Genomic DNA, 18,145 nt, shown 5'->3' with positions numbered 1-18,145 from the left:
AGAAAATGGGTTTCTGTGGAAATAGAAGGGCAATTCAATTTTTGACGACCTCTGAACTCACTGAAATTGTGCGTGTAATATTAAGACTGAAATCGTGGTGGCTCTCTACAACCCTGTAAAAATATTGGCATGGTCAGGAGTTAGTTATAATGAAAATGGAGAAAACAACCTTGTAGCAATCTGATACTACCTTGGAGAATGTGGAAATGTCAAACAGACCCTGTGATTGAAACACAATCATCATGTAGAGTGGGACTGAAATGTTTTTAAATAGCTCTCCCCTCTCCTGCTCCCCATAATATAATGGGAAATTCAGACTACTTGGATGTAATTCTTTGAATATACAAAAATATTCATTAATAGATATTTGGTTGTGTCACCGTGATTTATTTAGATTAGAAACTTTAAAAATCTCCATGTGGATAATTCTCCATAAATATGAATGAAAAACTCTTTTCTCTTTCCACATGCCAGCTTTCAATTTTACGGGCTTCAAATTAAAAATAGCAAACTCTATATCTTATTAAAGTATTTATAACTGATTTTTTAAATTAAAGGTGCTACACGGCAGATGATTTTTCACCATCCATCATAATGTGGAACAGACATTTTGTCCTGTGTCTCCTGCTTTTGCCAGCTTTTATGAGTCAAGCAATATATGGACAAAGAAAGAAAGGCTCAAAGATCAATTTACTCACAAGGAAAAATCTCCAGGGTAAAAAAATGTTTTGTTTTATCTTTGTTAGTTTTAGTTTCTTAAAACCCTAATATGGATTTTTCCAAATAGCACTTGGTATAAACAGCAAACCACATATTTATGTATATATGTGATATGATCATAAGGCACCTTACATACTTACAGAGCATACTTAAATGGGCACAACAGAGAATGCCACTCACATAGATAAAGAAACTGAGGCCCAGAGGGTGAAGTGGCATGCTTGAGGCTGCAGGCAAATTAACTAGCAAGTCACAGAGCTAGGATTCAACCTTCAGTTCTCACTATTAGGTTTCTCTGTCCCTCACCACTGCTGCAATGCGATGCGTCCAGTCATTTTCTCCCTTGATTTAAAAAATGTTAAAAAAAACAATTGCACCCAAACAAGACAGGGCCTCACCAATATTTCACACAATCTGAGAATGAGGCAGAGTATTATTTACTTCTAGACAACTTTGCCTAGTGTTTGTTGAATTTCTAAACTACAATGCACTTTCTTTTCCTCTCACTTTAAGTAAGTTTTACCTTGGGAAGATGCTCAGAATATATGGTATTTTGTTTGCTTTTGATTTGCCTGATTTTAGAAGAGGAAGAGAATTTGAAGACTTGGAAAGAGATTTAGTTATTTACAATGTAAGCCTGATCTCCAAGGTGCCTCTCTTTTTTACTTCCTCCTCCTCTTGGAAATCAGCAATTCAGACCACACGCCTCAGGGCTTTCCTTATGCAAAGTTGTTTTACAAGTGGGGACAAGGATGCTGCCTAACCTATATGCTCTATTTCAGACTCCATGTGCTTCATAGATCTTGTCTTCATCGTGGACAGCTCTGAAAGTTCCAAAATTTTTCTCTTTGACAAACAAAAAGATTTTGTGGGTAGCTTGAGTGACAAGATATTTCAGTTGACCCCAGTTGGCTCCTTGAAATATGACATCAAACTGGCAGCCCTTCAGTTTAGCAGCTCTGTCCAAATTTATCCACCTTTTTCCTCCTGGAAAGATCTACAGACTTTTAAACAGAGGGTCAAGTCTATGAATTTCATTGGGCAAGGTACTTTCTCTTATTATGCCATTGCCAATGCCACGAGGCTACTTAAGAGAGAAGGGCGTAAGGATGGCGTGAAAGTGGCTGTGCTGATGACTGATGGCATTGACCATCCAAAGAATCCAGATGTTCAAAGTATTTCTGAAGATGCCAGAACTGCAGGAATATTATTTATCACCATTGGACTTTCTACTATAGTCAATGAAACCAAACTGCGCTTGATATCTGGGGATTTACCCAGTGTACCCATTCTACTGTTGAATGATTCAACCCTTGTAGACAAAATTCAGGATCGCCTGGTAGGTACCTAATGTGTTGATTTTATATATATTTCTTATTATAATGCTGATAATTTGTTCACAAATTCTGAAAGGATAATAGATCAAAAAGATGAAAGGGAAAAAAACCTACCTTTGAAATGGAAAGAATCTTTCTGATGTGTCTCTACATTCTTGACAGTTTTCACCACATAAACTGGGGAGGTACCAGGCTAATTCTCTGAAATTGCATTCCTAACTTTACTATCAGCCAATGCTGAAGATTTTGGAAGGATTCATTTCCAATCATCCATCTGGGACTCCTGTTTGTGCATCCTGGGCTCAGTGAACACTGCTGACTTATATTCGGTTTGTGGTCAAACTGCAATCTGCCATATTTGTATTCAATTCTTTTTTTCCCATTCCACTTGTGCAGAAATATTTTTTGACCCTCTGTCTCATCATTTGCCATATTATGCTCAAGTGAAGGTCACAGACTTCCATTTTGAAAATTTATCTCCTTGCTTCTTAGGTGTTAAGAAGATCATCTAATTTTAAGTCACGATTGGCGGTATCACTGCTTTTCTTTATTGGTTGTAAGAACCCTTCCTCGCTGCTAGGGAGAACACAGGGCAAAGCAATCAAAACAAAATTCCTCTTCACCACATTTCTCAAGGAGGAACTCCTGGAGATAAGCGGTTGATTTGTTAAGTGTCAAAAATTAATTTTCTTAAAAATACTGATTTAAAAAAAATTCTTGACAAGAGGGCTAGGCTGATGTGTCCTTTAGGTCCTGAGTACTTCATATGGCTCTTTTCTATCGACTGAAAAAACCTCAGGCCGTCTTTCAGAGATTGTCTTGCTCCTTTTGTCCCTTCTCTCAATTCTTTTTCCCAACATTACTTTGATTTTGTTACTCTCAGTTGTTTTTAGCACGAGCCGCTGAGTTTTTCTTACCTAAATCATAGTGATTATGTCTTGAGTGCTGTGTATTAGGCATTGCTCTGAGTGCTTTATATATTTTATTTTATTCAATGTTTACAACAATCTTATGATGTAGGTACTCTTATTATCTCCATTTTATAGTTGAAAATTTAAGGCCAGGCAAAGACCCCAGAGTCTGCATGCTTGACCCTGTAAAGCTACATTGAGAGAGAAGACAGTAATTCTTTTAAAGGTTTTCTCAAGCAAAAATTCCCTGACAGTTAAGAAACATCCCTCCTCCAAAATCTACTGCTGTTCTTAGCCTTCCGAAACTTGGGCATTAGGGGAAGATGAGGAGGCAGTTCTGCCTAGACCTCGGAGGATGGGCTCAGCCCCAGGTACCTGCGGTGAATGCTTACGTGAGCATCTCTTCTGCAGGAACAGGAACGTGCAGGGGTGTCAAGCTAACTGCCTAGCCCTGCCTGTGCCTAATTTGAGTCCTCATCACTGAATGAGACAGAAGTTTCCAGCATGTGCAGGAAAGAACCCTGGGGCTGTGATAATGAGTCACCTGTTGCTGCTTGGAGAAGACACAGGACAGGCAGCTCCTTGTTTGGCCAGATGTGTCAGCTCAGGAGGTTCATACTCCCTCCAAACACAGCCTGGCTAAGAACTCCTGCCCAACTGAGAGCACAGGCTCTTGGCAGTACATCCGAAGCAAAACTGTTTCTGGGGAAACTGAAAAATGACCAAGCATCCTCATGACTCTGCTTTTCCGTAGCATCCTCTGATTTCAGCTTGTTTGTTCAGATGGAAGCTCTGTAAACAAGCCATTTCTTAGAAGGAGGTGCTGCTTTCCAAACAAATTGCAGGATCCAAACAGCTCATCCGGTTTTCCAAAGAGATATATACTAAGTATCAATGTTTCAAATGGCCACTGTCTAGGAAGCAAAACTGGACTTTTGCTCAGACTATTTGAAAAAGTCCTTATCTAATCTGTTTCTATTACATCTGTAGTTCAATTTTTAAACTTTTTATTTTGAAATAATCATGAAGTTGACTTAAAAAAAATAAGTTACTTATGTATAAGTACAAACCTTCATCTACTTAAAGTGCAAAATTCTGTGAGTTTTTCTAGATGTATTCACCCATGAAACCACCAACGCAAATAGGATACGGAACATTTCCATCATCTCTAAAAGTTACCTTATGCCTCTTTGCAATATATGCATCCCTTGTTCCTGAGATACTACTGACCTGACTTGCCATCCTAAATTAGTGCACATCTTCTAGAATTTTATATAAACAAGCTCACATCATGTGTGCTCTTTTTGTGTCAGGTTCATACTCCCAGTATAATGATTCTGAAATTCATTTGGGCTGTTTTTTGTATTGTCAGTTTATTCTTTTCATTGCAGAGTAGACTTTGGTTGAATTTATAGACAGGCGTGTACACAGTGAATAGATTTTGCAGGAGCCCAGACAAATCAAGGAATCATGGCATGTTCCTTGGCACCTCTATCAGGGAGTATCATGTAAGAACCCCTGAAAACAATTTAGTTCTAAATTACCCAAGAGAGACCTGATGATTCCAAAAAGAAAATATTCGTGTTTCGGTTTTATTATGATTTACAGAACAGTACTGAACCCTAAAGAAACACATTCAAACCAACCTTCTGGATATATTACTTGGTCCTTTAAAAGAGCAAGAGAGAGTATGTGGATATTAAAAAAAATTCTTTATTACCTTTGACATTAAACTTTAAAAAAAGTCTTCATGGGAATAACAGTTGTAACAAATTGGTCTCTTTATTTGGAGAGTACTGAGAAAAACATTAATTTAGTGCATCTTCTCCCTCACAGAGCAAGAAGGGATCAACTTCATCATTTCTGTATCATCTTTAGAATCCTAGGCTTCATTAATTTATTAGGATGGTCCACTTCCCAGTTTTTCAAGGCCTCCTCTGTTTAGAGCCTTATTTCTATTCTCTGAGATTTGATAATGGCTATTCTTCTGCTATATTAAGTTGCAAATATTATTTTTGTCATAGAATTTGTAATCCTTGCCTACCAAGTTCTTTATTCTCATCCCATCTGCTGTCATGCTAGTAACTTTGGCACCTTCCTCACATTTTCTCTGTTCCCTTCTCAGAGCATTGACCTCATGGTCACTCACAAAATTGGCAATTCCAATCTAGACTTCTTTTTCTCCCACATATCTACCATCATAAAACTCTGACTCTGTCAATAAAATGCCCCTTCTTTTTGCTCTGATGAGGTCCTTTCTCTATTTATACTTTTTCATTTAAATCACAGTATCCACCTAGACTTTCATTGAACATGCCCTTCCCTCGGGCTTTGACCACGTTCTCCCAACTGTTCTCCACATGGCCTGCCTCTCTGCTTAAGCAAATGTCTTACTACTCTCCAAGCCTCCAGCTCTGTCCACTGTTTAAAAATGTCCCTCCTCAGTGCTTCCTTTGTCTGATTGCCCACATTGGTCTTTATGCCTTTTTTCCTTATCAACTTTGACATATAGAACAACATTCCATTAATGAGTTGGTCCTTTGCATTCCTTTATTCAAAATCATACAGAAGACCAACCAATTCCAAGAAACCATCCTATTCCTCCTCCTCTGCCCGCCAAATCTAGGCTCTCCTTCCCACACAGCTTGCTGTGCGGTGTCCTCTATCACTGGGGCTTATGGACTACAAGTGCCCTTAGGGAATGCAGCTTTGTTCTTGTTTGAAACAGTGTTATCTATTGTGTGGTTTGGGTCCATTTTTGTTTCCACGGAAATATAAATTCAAGCAAACACAAAAGCCAATGAGTTCCAAAAATAATTAGTTGCGTTGTTACAGCTTTTAAGCCTCCTGGCACATACATTTAAAGGGTAATGTGGCAAAGGCGAAATTGAATTTTCAAAGGAAAAGCTAAAAAAGTGTAAAATCACACATCTGCCGCACTAGTGGCTAAATTCATGAGTTTGAAATTGATAAGGATATTGCTTAGTATAAAAAGGTGATAAAGGGACAAAACTTTGATTTTTTCTTTATTTCAGTAGCTATTTTCAAATATTGCAATCTGACTTGAATTATTAGTTGCTTTGTTGCCTCTCTTTCAGATTTCTTTTCCTTCTCTCCCTCTCAGAGGAAACCAAGTTTCTGATGTATATTTTAAATATTTTCACAATTCGGATCATGTTCTAGGCATTCATCTTCAACTTTCTTTTTCATTCAACTTTTTAGGAAATTTATCTGTTAAAATATATAAATTCAATACATTGATTTTAACTGCTGAGTGGTATTTTGCTTATTGATCCATTATGTTATTGATGGATATTTTATTTCAAATTTTTCACTATAAAAAACAGTGAATGCTGAACTATGCAAGAATTTCTCTAGGGTGTGTCTGGAAAGTATGTCAGGATCACAGGTGGAAGCCAGGACTTGTCCTGGGCAGCCTAGAGGTAAAGCATGTAGATTTCAACTCTCTAGGCATAGCCAAATATTCTGGAGAGGATAATGCTGTTTTACACTAAAATTGTCAGTTTAGCTGAGTTTCCATTGTCCACATGACCTACTAGTTCTTAAAGACACAAGTATCTCATCTGCTTTCAGCCTGGGTTTACTTTGTCTAGTAATTTAAAATCACTGGGGTAGGGCGAGAGAAAGAGAGCATAGTTGAGATGCTGATTTTGGTAGGTAGGGTCTGTAGTCAGAGTTGGACAGCTCCCAAGACCATGGGGTCAAGCTTCTTTGCTTTATAGATGTGGAAAACGAACGGGAGGGATTATATGACTTGCCCATGGTCAGGTGGCTAGATAATGGTGGAAACAGGATGAAAACCCTAGATGACACTTAATTCCTAGCCTAAATTTTGCTCTGATTAAATCACCAGAGCTACTTAAAGCATGTTGCTATATCTTCTCTAAACAATTCATTTGTATAAAAATAAACATAGAGTAAAAACAAAACTAAAAGGATGCAGAGTCTTCTGTAAAGATACAACTCTGACTTATCTTTAGCTTCCTCATTACATTCTTTATTTTTAACAACTTGCAACAAATATTCGAGTGCTTTTTGCTTCTGTTTTCTATTTTAGCATCTGTGAACTACCCCTCAGATTCAGTCATAAGGCATTAATTTGACACATAAATTCTTCCTTCAGAGAGTAATAATTCTATCTGTAAACATAGCTTGTGTCCACTGATTCAGACATGATCTTCAGTATACTTTCCAGGTAGTAATACCCCATTGAACTGGAGTGGGGTAGTGAGGCCTAAGGGTCTGACAAAAACCACATTGTGAATTTCTCTAAAATTATGAATTGACAGTAGTTCTGAAAAATATTCTGGCTAATTCATCTCTGTGTGATTAAGTAGGAAATAGTGCTCAGCTTGGTCAGGTAGCTCAGCCCAAGAGTGTGACCTTGGGCAAGTCAAAGCACTGTGTCTCAAGTTTCTTTATGACAGAAGGAGCCACTGGACCACACTGACTTCTAAGGCTCATTAATATTTCATGAAGTTATCACCCTAAAATTAATGTTCTAATGCTAAACAATAAATGCACATCGTATAGGGATAAAATAGCTTCCCTGGTAGCTCAGATGGTAAAGAATCTGCCCGTAATGCAGGACAACCCCGTTCAATTCCTGGGTCAGGAAGATCCCTGGAGAAGGAATAGGCTACACACTCCAGTATTCTTGGTCTTCCCTGGTGGCTTAGATGTTAAAGAATCCAATTCGCCTGCAATGCGGGAGACCTGGGTTCGATCCCTGGGTTGGGAAGATCCCCTGGAGGAGGGCATGGCAACCTACTCCAGTATTCTTACATGGAGAAACCCCATGTACAGAGGAGCCTGGTGGGCTACAGTCCCTGGGGGTTGTAAAGAGTCAGTCACGACTGAGCGACTAAGCACAGCACAGCACATAGGGATAGAAAAATAGAGAAGAGAAAATACACAATTACATTGCCTGCTGCTGCTGCTGCTGCTAAGTCACGTCAGTCGTGTCCAACTCTGTGCGACCCCATAGACAGCAGCCCATCAGGCTCCGCCGTCCCTGGGATTCTCCAGGCAAGAACACCAGAGTGGGTTTCCATTTCCTTCTCCAATGCATGAAAGTGAAAAGTGAAAGTGAAGTTGGTCAGTCGTGTCCCACTCTTCACGACCCCATGGACTGAAGCCTACCAGGCTCCTCTGACCATGAGATTTTCCAGGCAAGAGTACTAGAGTGGGTCGCCAGTGCCTTCTCCGCATACTCTGCCTAAGTCTTTGTAAATAAAAGTGAGAAAATTCTCATTATGGCTGATTGAGCTTGTAGCCAAACTATGGAGATTCTAGAGCTGATAGAAAGGAACAAGAGAGAAAATATGGGATGCAATAGGATGAAATTCCTAGAAAAAAATTATTTTTAATGAATGTTAGTACCCTTCATGTCTTCTATTAGTATATGGCTCGGAGCGCTCCGTGGGTGGTTGGCTGGGGCTTTATTGCTTTTACAAAGTTAAAAAGGCTGAATTGCTATTCTTCCTGGAAATTGCATATCCCATTGGGAATAATTAAAGCTAATAAGAAACTGGAAGCAGAATCATGGATTGAGTTAATGTTTCATTCTTTCTTCCCTCCTAGGATATCTTATTTGAAAAGAAGGTAAGCACCACACGCTTTGATTACTATGAATTACTCTAAAATGCTCACATAATCAAATCAGCATTATAATTCACATTAGAAGGTAAGGTGCGACTAAATAAAAATCCTTACTTTTTAAAAATGAGCTGCTCTATTTTGAGGCAGCCATTTGATTTCTTTTATGTTGTCATATCCACTGCAGGTTGGAAATTTTAGAAAAAGTAGGAAATATTTAAATGATTTTAGAGGGTGGTTTTAGAAATCAGTGATAATGCAGATGATACAGTTTTTGCTTACTTTGATATTGCTTCCTTCATCCTAACTGTGTCTCAATACCCACCGCTCATAAGAGTCCTCCACTCTAGTATGCCTTGAGTTGGCCAGGATGAAGTAGTGTTCCTGGCTAATGTACAGTGCTCAGAGTCACCCCTGCTGCCTGATGAATGACTGAGCTCATTCTCCTCCCTGATGGTGGCCACCAGACCAATTGGTGAAGGAAGTTGGCCAATATTGGTTGGACAGTACTCAGCACAATTGATGACCATCAGCTTGCTGAGGACTGCTGTATTGGACATATGTTTCTGGGCAAAGGGTTTAGAACATCTGAACTTAGTTCGAGAAATTGTTTCTTTAACATGAGGACACTTATAAATAGTATCACATAAAATACTTAGGAGCCAACCAAAGCTTGTAGAGAACCATACTTCACTGAATTATACATGGTCAGATGCATCACTATTTTATGTGCCATTTAGAGAGATTTTAAAAAAGCTCTCTGCCAATTAAAATATGATACAGTGCCTTCTTATGAATTACTTTTTTTCATCTTATACTTAAGGCAAGAGTCCTTTTAGATGTACTTAGATATAGATTTTTAAATCCTGTATCACTTTTGTGCATACTTAAAAGACAAAATATAAGCAAACTAAATTGGTTATTTCTACAACTTCTTTGCGTTCAAAGTCAAAATCTTCTGAATCACTTTGTGTCTCAGAGTCATTGCTGCCCTGGCTTTTGCACACAATACCAGCCCCTGTGCCACAAAAAGTATAGGTGACACGGCATTTCTTCAAGTGCTCTGGTTGTGTCTTTGGAGTTTTCTTCCATCTCATTCTGGAAGAGCTGAAGGGCATGTGCAGAAAACACCAGCTTCATTCTGGTCAAGCCTGACTCATAGAATACTTCTTCTGATTTCAAAGATGTGAACATAGGGAAAAGGATGCATCTCAAATTGATACAGTACAGTTTAAGTCAAAATTTTTCCTTTGTTGAGTACAGCAGTATTTGATATTTGTATATTATTGAGCTTGGATGTGTTATATAGAAGAAAAACAGCAGAAATTCCAAAAGTCCACTGAAAATGTTTGTTTTCTCATTTTAACTGACAAGTAGATGTTATATTAATACATACATTTTTAATGGGAGGTCTATTTTATTTAACCATGCCAACATTTAATACTTTATTAGCTGGCTCTTCCTAGCTCAGAGTTTTCTTAGAAGAATTTAATAGGGAGAGCAAAAGCTCCATAAATTTTCAATGTAAAGTGTCTTCAAGGGAGTGCTCCATTTAGTTATGTGTTGAATGAGATTTAATATGCTATATTTCACCGTGTGTTAATGTTGTGTTTCATTGCTGATTTAGTGTGAACGCAAGATTTGTGAATGTGAGAAGGGGGATCCCGGAGATCCAGGGCCTCCTGTGAGTATATTTCTGCTTTGAACTTAGGGTCAGCTCAGGAAGTCCTAGCCATGATACTCTATCCTGAAAACACTGGGCTACTTTGTGCTGTTGAAAAGCAAATTGCAGCAAAAACGGAAATGTTGTGTCTTTCTTTTATTCCTAAAGGGATACATTCTGTCCTAAGAAATAAGCTTGGGATTTTACTGACCTGAACTGAGGGCAGATTTGCCTTCAAATCAGATGTTCTTCCCACAAAGGATATTTCAGCATCTCTTCTGATGCGACAATTGGAGTCAGAATTTCTCAATACTGAAGTGAAAATATAGAGAAAGGGTTCATATAGGTTCTCGGTGAGCTAGACAAAGCTTCATCCTACTTCCAACTACAAACAAGTGACTGCTCCAGAAGTTAACTATGTCTTCACACTTAACCAAGTGCAACCCCAAAAATGACTAGTGGGGAGGAAGCCTCTTAGGGAGCTCTGGATATTAGTGAATTGTGTGAAATGGAAGATAACCACTGGGCAACTGAAAATAAACGGCAGGACTTGCTAACATGGTTCAGTACTTGAAAAGATAATCCCCAAAGATGTGCATGCTTCCCTTATTCTGCCCTAATATCTGGTAGGTGCCATGTCTATTCTGGGAAGGTGTCGGAAATGACATCACAATGACTGGAGATGCTAGACATTTCTCTAACACACACTTTTAGATACCTCCACCATGCTCCTTCAGTTTTTCATTTTCTTCTGTGATTTCAAACCTTAGAGGTCAAGAGCCCAGAGGAGACATTTCACAAAAATGTATGAGTAATGTTTTTGAACTGATGCTTGCATTTGGGGGCGAGGAGGGAAATGTGCACAGTGAATTTCTTAGACTCGGACACATTTTCCTCTGAGTCTTGGGTCCAAAACCTGTACGTTTTCAAATCATTCTGCCAATCAAGGCATCAGAAAGAGAGAATGTTTGTCTTAATTTTTTTCTTCAAAATACACACTAGATACATCACACGAAAATGTGGCAGTCAGTAGAATCTGATTTTGGTCAAAGCAGAGGTTTAACTTCTCCTTCCTATGCAGTCTTAGTTTATACTTGTTACACCAAGAAATGGGCAGGAAAGGTTTGCTTGGGATATTCAATTATGTTTTAGAATAAACAGTCAGAAAACTTACAATTGCTAAGCTAATCTTACAATTTCAGTCACTCAATATTGTTGGAAGAGATTATTGTACCATGTTTGTTTTTTGTTTTTTTTATAGGGATAACCATATGTGTACATGTGTACATAGTCTCTCAGCCATGTCTGACTCTTTGGAATCCTCTAGACTGTAGCCTGTCAGTCCACAGCCATAGAACTATGTCATTTAGCATTTATTGAGTGTTCCCAAAACCAGTTCACAGAAGGGTGAGATTTTTGGTGATTTGAGAATAGGAAAATAAAATGGCTTTCTGGAACAAAACTAAAGAACTCTCTTATCCTATCTTTTGAAACTCTCCCTTGGATATCAGAAAGAGAGAGACATTATCATTTTTTGAGCAAATCTAGAGAATCTGCCTGTTTGAGACTGTGCCATCTTCCTGGTGTGTAGTAAGGGAAAGCAGAATTGAATCTCTGCTTGGTAGGCAAAGTTTTGTTTTTATAATCTTCTCTCATTTTATGGGATGAAGCTGACAAGAAATTACTGTAAGGTATAGGAAACTAATAGAATGTCTGTTCCATATAATCTTTTTCCCCTTTGCCTTCAGGGTACACATGGAAACCCAGGTATCAAAGGTGAGCGAGGACCAAAAGGAAACCCGGTAAATGACTAAACAGCTTATCTTTAAACCAATGTATCTCCTTCTAGCTCTACTTAAAGAACAAAAATTAAGAAAACAAAGCATTGTACTTTATGTCAATGCCAAAAAAAATCTGATGATTCCTGTGAAGAATACAGGCTGTTTGCTTCCTGCATTATCTTTCTGGCTTGTATAAGCTTGTATATACAAATTCAGAGAAACATATGGCCATTTCAGTCAATAAATTTAGGAAACCTAGGGAGTTGAATAAAGAGAAACTCATTCTTAAATTGGAGAAGGAAATGGCAACCCACTCCAGTATTCTTGCCTGGAGAATCCCGGGGACGGTGGAGCCTGGTGGGCTGCCGTCTATGGGGTCGCATAGAGTCGGACACGACTGAAGCGACTTAGCAGCAGCAGCAGCAGCATTCTTAAATAATGGTGGCCTAAATTGATTACTACAATGTTTCATGAATCACTAATACATATTCCAAAACACATTGCTGTTGGCTCTTGAGTTTTAAGAATTAAAACTCCTTTATGAATTCCTTAATTCTTTTCTTTGTATGCCATCCAAAAAACAAAATCTTTGATTTAAAAAATTTTATCATTGTTAGGATGGTCTTTCAAGAGAACAGAAGGAATCATAGGAGAGAGATTAGCAAATGTAACAATGTGAAAATTTAAAGAAAAATTGTATTTAATGAAAAACAATAATTAAAATAAAGAGGAAGACATGTATGGAAATGTTTATGTCAAATACAGTGGACATTGAGATAATTTCTATAATGCATCCGTCTGATGTCCTAAGTCACTTCAGGTGTGTCTGACTCTTTGTGACCCTATGAACCAGGCTCCTCTGTCCATGGGATTCTCCAGGCAAGAATACTGGAGTGGGCTGTCATTTCCTTCTGTAGGGGATCTTCCTGACCCAGGAATCAAACCCGTGTCTCTTAATCTCCTGCATTGGCAGGAGGATTCTTTACCACAAGTACCACCTGGGAAGCCCTGCTATAATGCCTAACGATTTTATAAAAAAGGTGAGAAATGAATAATTAAATGGTCAAAAGACACAGTTTTCAAGAGAGGATATAAATCCAGTGAATAAAGAAATAGAAAAATGTCTAATTTCACTGGATAATGGATGAAATTTAAAGACTGACAGTGAGGTGCCCTTTAATACTAATTATTCACATTTTAGAAACTTTGGACTCCAAGGCTCTTGAGTTGTTTTGGAGTAGGGGGTGGAGGGAAGTTCACATAGCTCATATCTAGTTCACGTTTTTTTTTTTCTGTATTTTAAATTTTAAAAAGTTTCTTAAAGCAACTAACAGCAATATTAAAACAATAATAACTAGCAATATGGTGGTGAAACTATTTTCTTCTTCATTGCAAGGATAACTTGGCACAAACACAAACATTTTGGGAAGCAATTAGGCATTACATAAGAAGCATTCAACTATTCAAAATTTTAATCCCAGTAACTCCGTTTCTGAGAATAGGTTTAGGGAGTTAATGAAAAATATAATAAATTAGATGCATGAAAGCATTTTTGCCAATTGCCTGCTTGCCAAAGGGAAGGAACGTCAAGTATTCTTGGGTGGCTTTACAACACACACACACACACTCACACCGCTACACTCACCCACTTTCTACGGATCTGAATTAATGCCATCACGTCTTCTTTTTGTTCTGTTAAATACCTGTTGTAAGTCTTTGTGACCATTTCATTTATTTGGCTTGTAATTGTGTGCCACATAATATATTTTCCCAAGTCTTGCTGAAATCAAGCAATCACTCTTAAGGACATTTTGGAAAACATTCCAAAGCCCCTTGGAGAAAAGCCAGAGTGGCTGGCTCTGAGAGGGTACAATGGTCTATTTGAGAACAACAGCCATGTTGTTAAACTAGCATTCGAGTCTCGGTCTGAGCTTTGAAAACATACCTGGATTTTGCACCCTATACATCTGGCTTCACTTCAAAGGGCAAAGGCTATCTGAGCTGCTGTTTTCTTCCTGCGACTGCATGGTGAGAATGTCAGTCAGTGGTCAAGGTCAAAGATATTTTCCCCATCGGGTTGACCTATTAATCTGGGAATTCTGAAGAGTGCATTTTATTGAGCAATCACTTGCTCTGCAGAGCTGAAGAATTTTGACTGAATTCTTTCTTGTCACAGGGCAATGCTCAAAAAGGGGAACCTGGAGAAAGAGGCCCAGGGGTACGTACATGACTGAAATGCCTTCCTAAGTAAGTAATCCCAGGATGCTAAGATTCGGTAATGGATCATTTTGACCCCTGCATTGCAAGTGCAAAAATGATTTATGTCTACATGTGCTCTGGATGGCTCAGACAGGCAATCAGACAGATTATGATCTCAGAAGCTGAAATGTGAGGAGAAAATACTCTGTCCAAAAGGAGTGAGGATGGGACAGAGTGCTCTACCACATGACACCCCTTGATGCTCAATTTGAGATTTGCAAAAGGCTCAAATGAGAAAAATATTTTGCTTTGCTTCTTGTGCTTTTTATAAAAAATAAAAAGTAAATTAAGATCTGGGGAGCCTAAGAATTACATCATCTCAACTATGGTTTTGTAAATCCAATTATACAGGCAAAAGAAGAGATCATTCTGGTTGAATTATCATCCCTACAATTAGATGATGTCAGAGACTGTACAACTGAGAAATAATTACAATACATTTCTTCTTTTGCATTTTCCTGGAGAACTGCAGTGGTGTAGCAAATAGCAGAGAGGTATACAGGAACTTAAAAGGAAGCTGTGTTATGTTTCTCTCTCAGCTTGTCCCATTGGATGAAAAAGCCCAGGACTCAGACCCAGAGGTTTGAAAAACGCTTCTCTTGGTATTTGTAATCAATGTCATGAAAAATTTGATAGAAAGCTTGATAATGTCAATGGAAATTCCTTCAGAAATTTGTGTTATTCATTCAGGAAAGACTTTTTAGGTATGTTCTATGTATAAAGCATACTGTTAGTGAAAATAAAATTAACTACTTATTTTCAGGAAAATCCATTATCTCAGAGGAGAGGTAAAACAGCTATAATATGAAGCAGAATGTCAAAACATTATAAAAATTTCATGCATCAAATATTATGTATAGTGGGCATTCAGAGAAGACTGGAGCTGTCAGGGTAGGTTCTATGGGATGACCCCTCACAAGTGAAGAGAGAAGGACCAGGTCAGATAAAGACAGGCTGGAAGGTGGAGGGGCAAGCATTCCAGCTGGAGGGTGCTGTGAGCAGCAGCCAGAGGGAGGGCAATGAGTGAGGAATGGTGAAATGGGGCCTAGAGAGGAGTGCGGGCAGACACAGCCTGAGGGTCAGAGTGGGTGGTCCATGATGCCTGGAAGGCTGGGCTTTGCTGGGTGATGGACTCCCTTTGAGATTTTAGATGAGGCACATGGCCCCAGAGCTTTGATTTTAGAAGATTAATTTGGCCTGGCTCTAAAAGCAAAACTGAAGTGGGGATAAGCAGAGAGTGTACTTTGAAGAGGTTTGTTGCTACAGGCTGCATGAGAAGTAACAGGGACGTTGATTAGCTAGAGCTGCTCTGGCCAGTGTGAGTCCCTGGCCATGTGTGCTTAACCGGTAGTCAAAAAAGGCAAGCTGGAATGGAGGCATGCTGGCGGAATGAACTACACACTGAATTTTGATGACTTAGCATCAAAAAAAAGATATAAAATTTCTCACTGATAATTTTAATATTGATCATGTGTTAAAATGACAGTATTTTGACCTGTTAGGAGACATAAAACATATTATTAAAAATTAATTCCACCTGTTAATTCTTGCATTTTTGAAGTGGCTATTAAGAAATTGAAAATGACATATGTGGCTCATGTTATATTGGACAGAACTGAGCTACAGTGATGACAAAACAGAAAGGAGGGGAACGTTGTGAGAACCACGAAGGTGCAGAAATGAGGGGATGTGGTGACTAACTCTACCTCAGTCGTTCAGCAAGATTTACTGAGCCCTTGCTATGTGCTGGGCCCTATACTGGGTGCCGGGGAAATGGAGGTGAGCAAGGTAGAGAGATCATGTTACATGAAGTGTTCACGCAGCAGGAGGCAATCAATAGGAGAATTGGTGAATAAGAATTCCAGTCAGTGAGAAGGTTCAGTTCAGTCACTTAGTCACGTCTGACTCTTTGTGACCACATGGACTACAGCACGCCAGGCCTCCCTGTCCATCACTAACTCTTGGAGCTTGCTCAAACTCATGTCCATCGAGTCAGTTATGAAAATACACAACAAGGTCACATGGGTTCCTAGGCAGAAAGAGCAGTAGGTACAAAGGCACTGAGGCGGAAGAAGCTTGGTGGGCCCAGGAAACGGGAAGAGAGCCAGAGCTTGAGGAAGAGTGGGGGTAGGAGATGAGGCTGTGAGGTAGGCAGGGGCTAGATCACATGGGCTTTGATTTGTAACTAAGGGCCCTGGGACCTACCTGAAGGTCCAGTGGTGGAGACTGTGCTTCCATTGCATGAGGCATGGGTTTGATTCCTGGCCAAGAAAAGTTCCTGTGGTGTGGCCAAAAAAAAAAACAAAACAAAATTAATTATACACATAGGTGTAATTACCGAAAAACAAGAAGCTCTGTATGAAACTAAGTGCCCTAAAAGCTATTGGAGAATTTTAATTGGTTGGATTAAAAGAATGGAAGGGGCAAGTAGAGAGAAAAGATGATTATAAACTTTTGATTTCTGTATGATTTGAAATATGATGGTACCATTAATAGAAATAGGAAAGTCAAAAACAAATTTTGCAGAGACCAATGAGCACAGTGTTGACTATTTTAAATTTGAGTATTTTAAAACTAGTAAGTAAAACCAGAGATTTCAGGGGAAAAAACTAAAAAGAAAACAATCAAAAAACCAAGAAAATAAAACAGGAAAAAAATTATACTGTAAAAAATAATATTCCTTTATTTTTGTGAACTGTATTGGCTCCTTCCTAAATACAATCTCACCTCTCTGAACATAAAATAATGACAGGATTTTAAATATGATGGTGGGTTAGAAGGGACGCAGATCACCCAAGATTCCTGAGATGGGAAGTCCAGCCTTTTTCTAGTGTTGCAAACATGAATTGTTTGTATAAAGATCACCAGTGTAACTATGGCCTTTAACTTTAAGCACTATACCTTAAACCATTTATGTGAATAAGCGTTTCCAACACGGATTAAATTGTACTGTAACATTTCCTTCTTTTTACTAGTTTTACTCTTCAGTTTCTCAGCGACTGCACATTTGGAGAGAAGTGTTATTTGTTTCCTAAAGTTTTCCTTTTTATCTTTTGTAAAAAAAGTCCTACACAACAAAATTTTGTACTCTGACTCACACGTAACTACACTCACATCTTGTTTATTCCACTGGTTTCTCCAGCTCCCTTAAAAATATATCTTACAATTCTATTTTTATACTTGGAAACTATAGTTATGTGAAAAAGACACTTGATCCAATTGAAGACTTGGTGTTGCTTAAATCTGTAATTCCCCAATCAGGTTAAAATTCAGCATTGTGTTCCTTAAAGGACTGTGGGCAGTGATGCAACAGAGAAGGCTGTGCAGGGTTCCCAAGAGTGACACACGAGAGCTGCAGAATCGCTGGCCCCTTATTTAGTGTGGGATAAAATATAGTAACTTAAAGGTCACTGTCTCACCAGGGTTGACAAAGGAACTGTTCATTTCCTTGATGTTCTATATTCGAGACCGAATTTGAAAAGAGGACCTGAGTGGATATAAATATTTACGGGCATTTTAAAGGTCATTATCTCAGCTCGTTTTCAAAGCCAATTTCTCTAACAGTCTCCATGGAACATCCTCGGCTGTGAGGGTTCATAGCTTAAAAGTCAATATAACAATTTTGAAAGGACTGTTATAGGTCGTCACTGCTAGTGCGGAGAAGGAAATGGCAACCCATTCCAGTACTCTTGCCTGGAAAATCCTATGGACAGAGGAGCCTGGTAGGCTGCAGTCCATGGGCTCGCTAAGGGTCGGACATGACTGAGCGACTTCACTTTCACTTTTCCCTTTCATGCATTGGAGAAGGAAATGGCAACCCACTCCAGTGTTCTTGCCTGGAGAATCCCAGGGACG

The 18,145-nt window shown here is 38.8% G+C and overlaps 1 protein-coding gene across 3 annotated transcripts in view; it reads left to right on the top strand.

Moving 5' to 3' along the window:
• Positions 1–18,145, top strand: part of COL28A1 (collagen type XXVIII alpha 1 chain) — a 179,204-nt gene that overhangs the window by 2,952 nt on the left and 158,107 nt on the right. For all 3 annotated transcript variants that reach the window (XM_081531558.1, XM_081531557.1, XM_081531559.1), the window contains exons 2-7: positions 558–715; positions 1,503–2,059; positions 8,573–8,593; positions 10,215–10,271; positions 11,999–12,052; positions 14,208–14,249. In XM_081531558.1, coding sequence (XP_081387684.1) covers positions 595–715; positions 1,503–2,059; positions 8,573–8,593; positions 10,215–10,271; positions 11,999–12,052; positions 14,208–14,249 — 852 coding nt within the window. In that variant the 5' untranslated portion in view covers positions 558–594. The remainder of the gene's footprint in view (positions 1–557; positions 716–1,502; positions 2,060–8,572; positions 8,594–10,214; positions 10,272–11,998; positions 12,053–14,207; positions 14,250–18,145) is intronic.

The sequence above is a fragment of the Giraffa tippelskirchi genome, chromosome 10 (genome assembly GCF_054371585.1).
Source record: "Giraffa tippelskirchi isolate mGirTip1 chromosome 10, T2T-mGirTip1v1.2.pri, whole genome shotgun sequence".
Taxonomy (NCBI): Eukaryota; Metazoa; Chordata; class Mammalia; order Artiodactyla; family Giraffidae; genus Giraffa; species Giraffa tippelskirchi.
The sequence above is the reverse complement of the archived record's forward strand: the minus strand, read 5'-3'. Positions and strand labels throughout refer to the sequence as shown.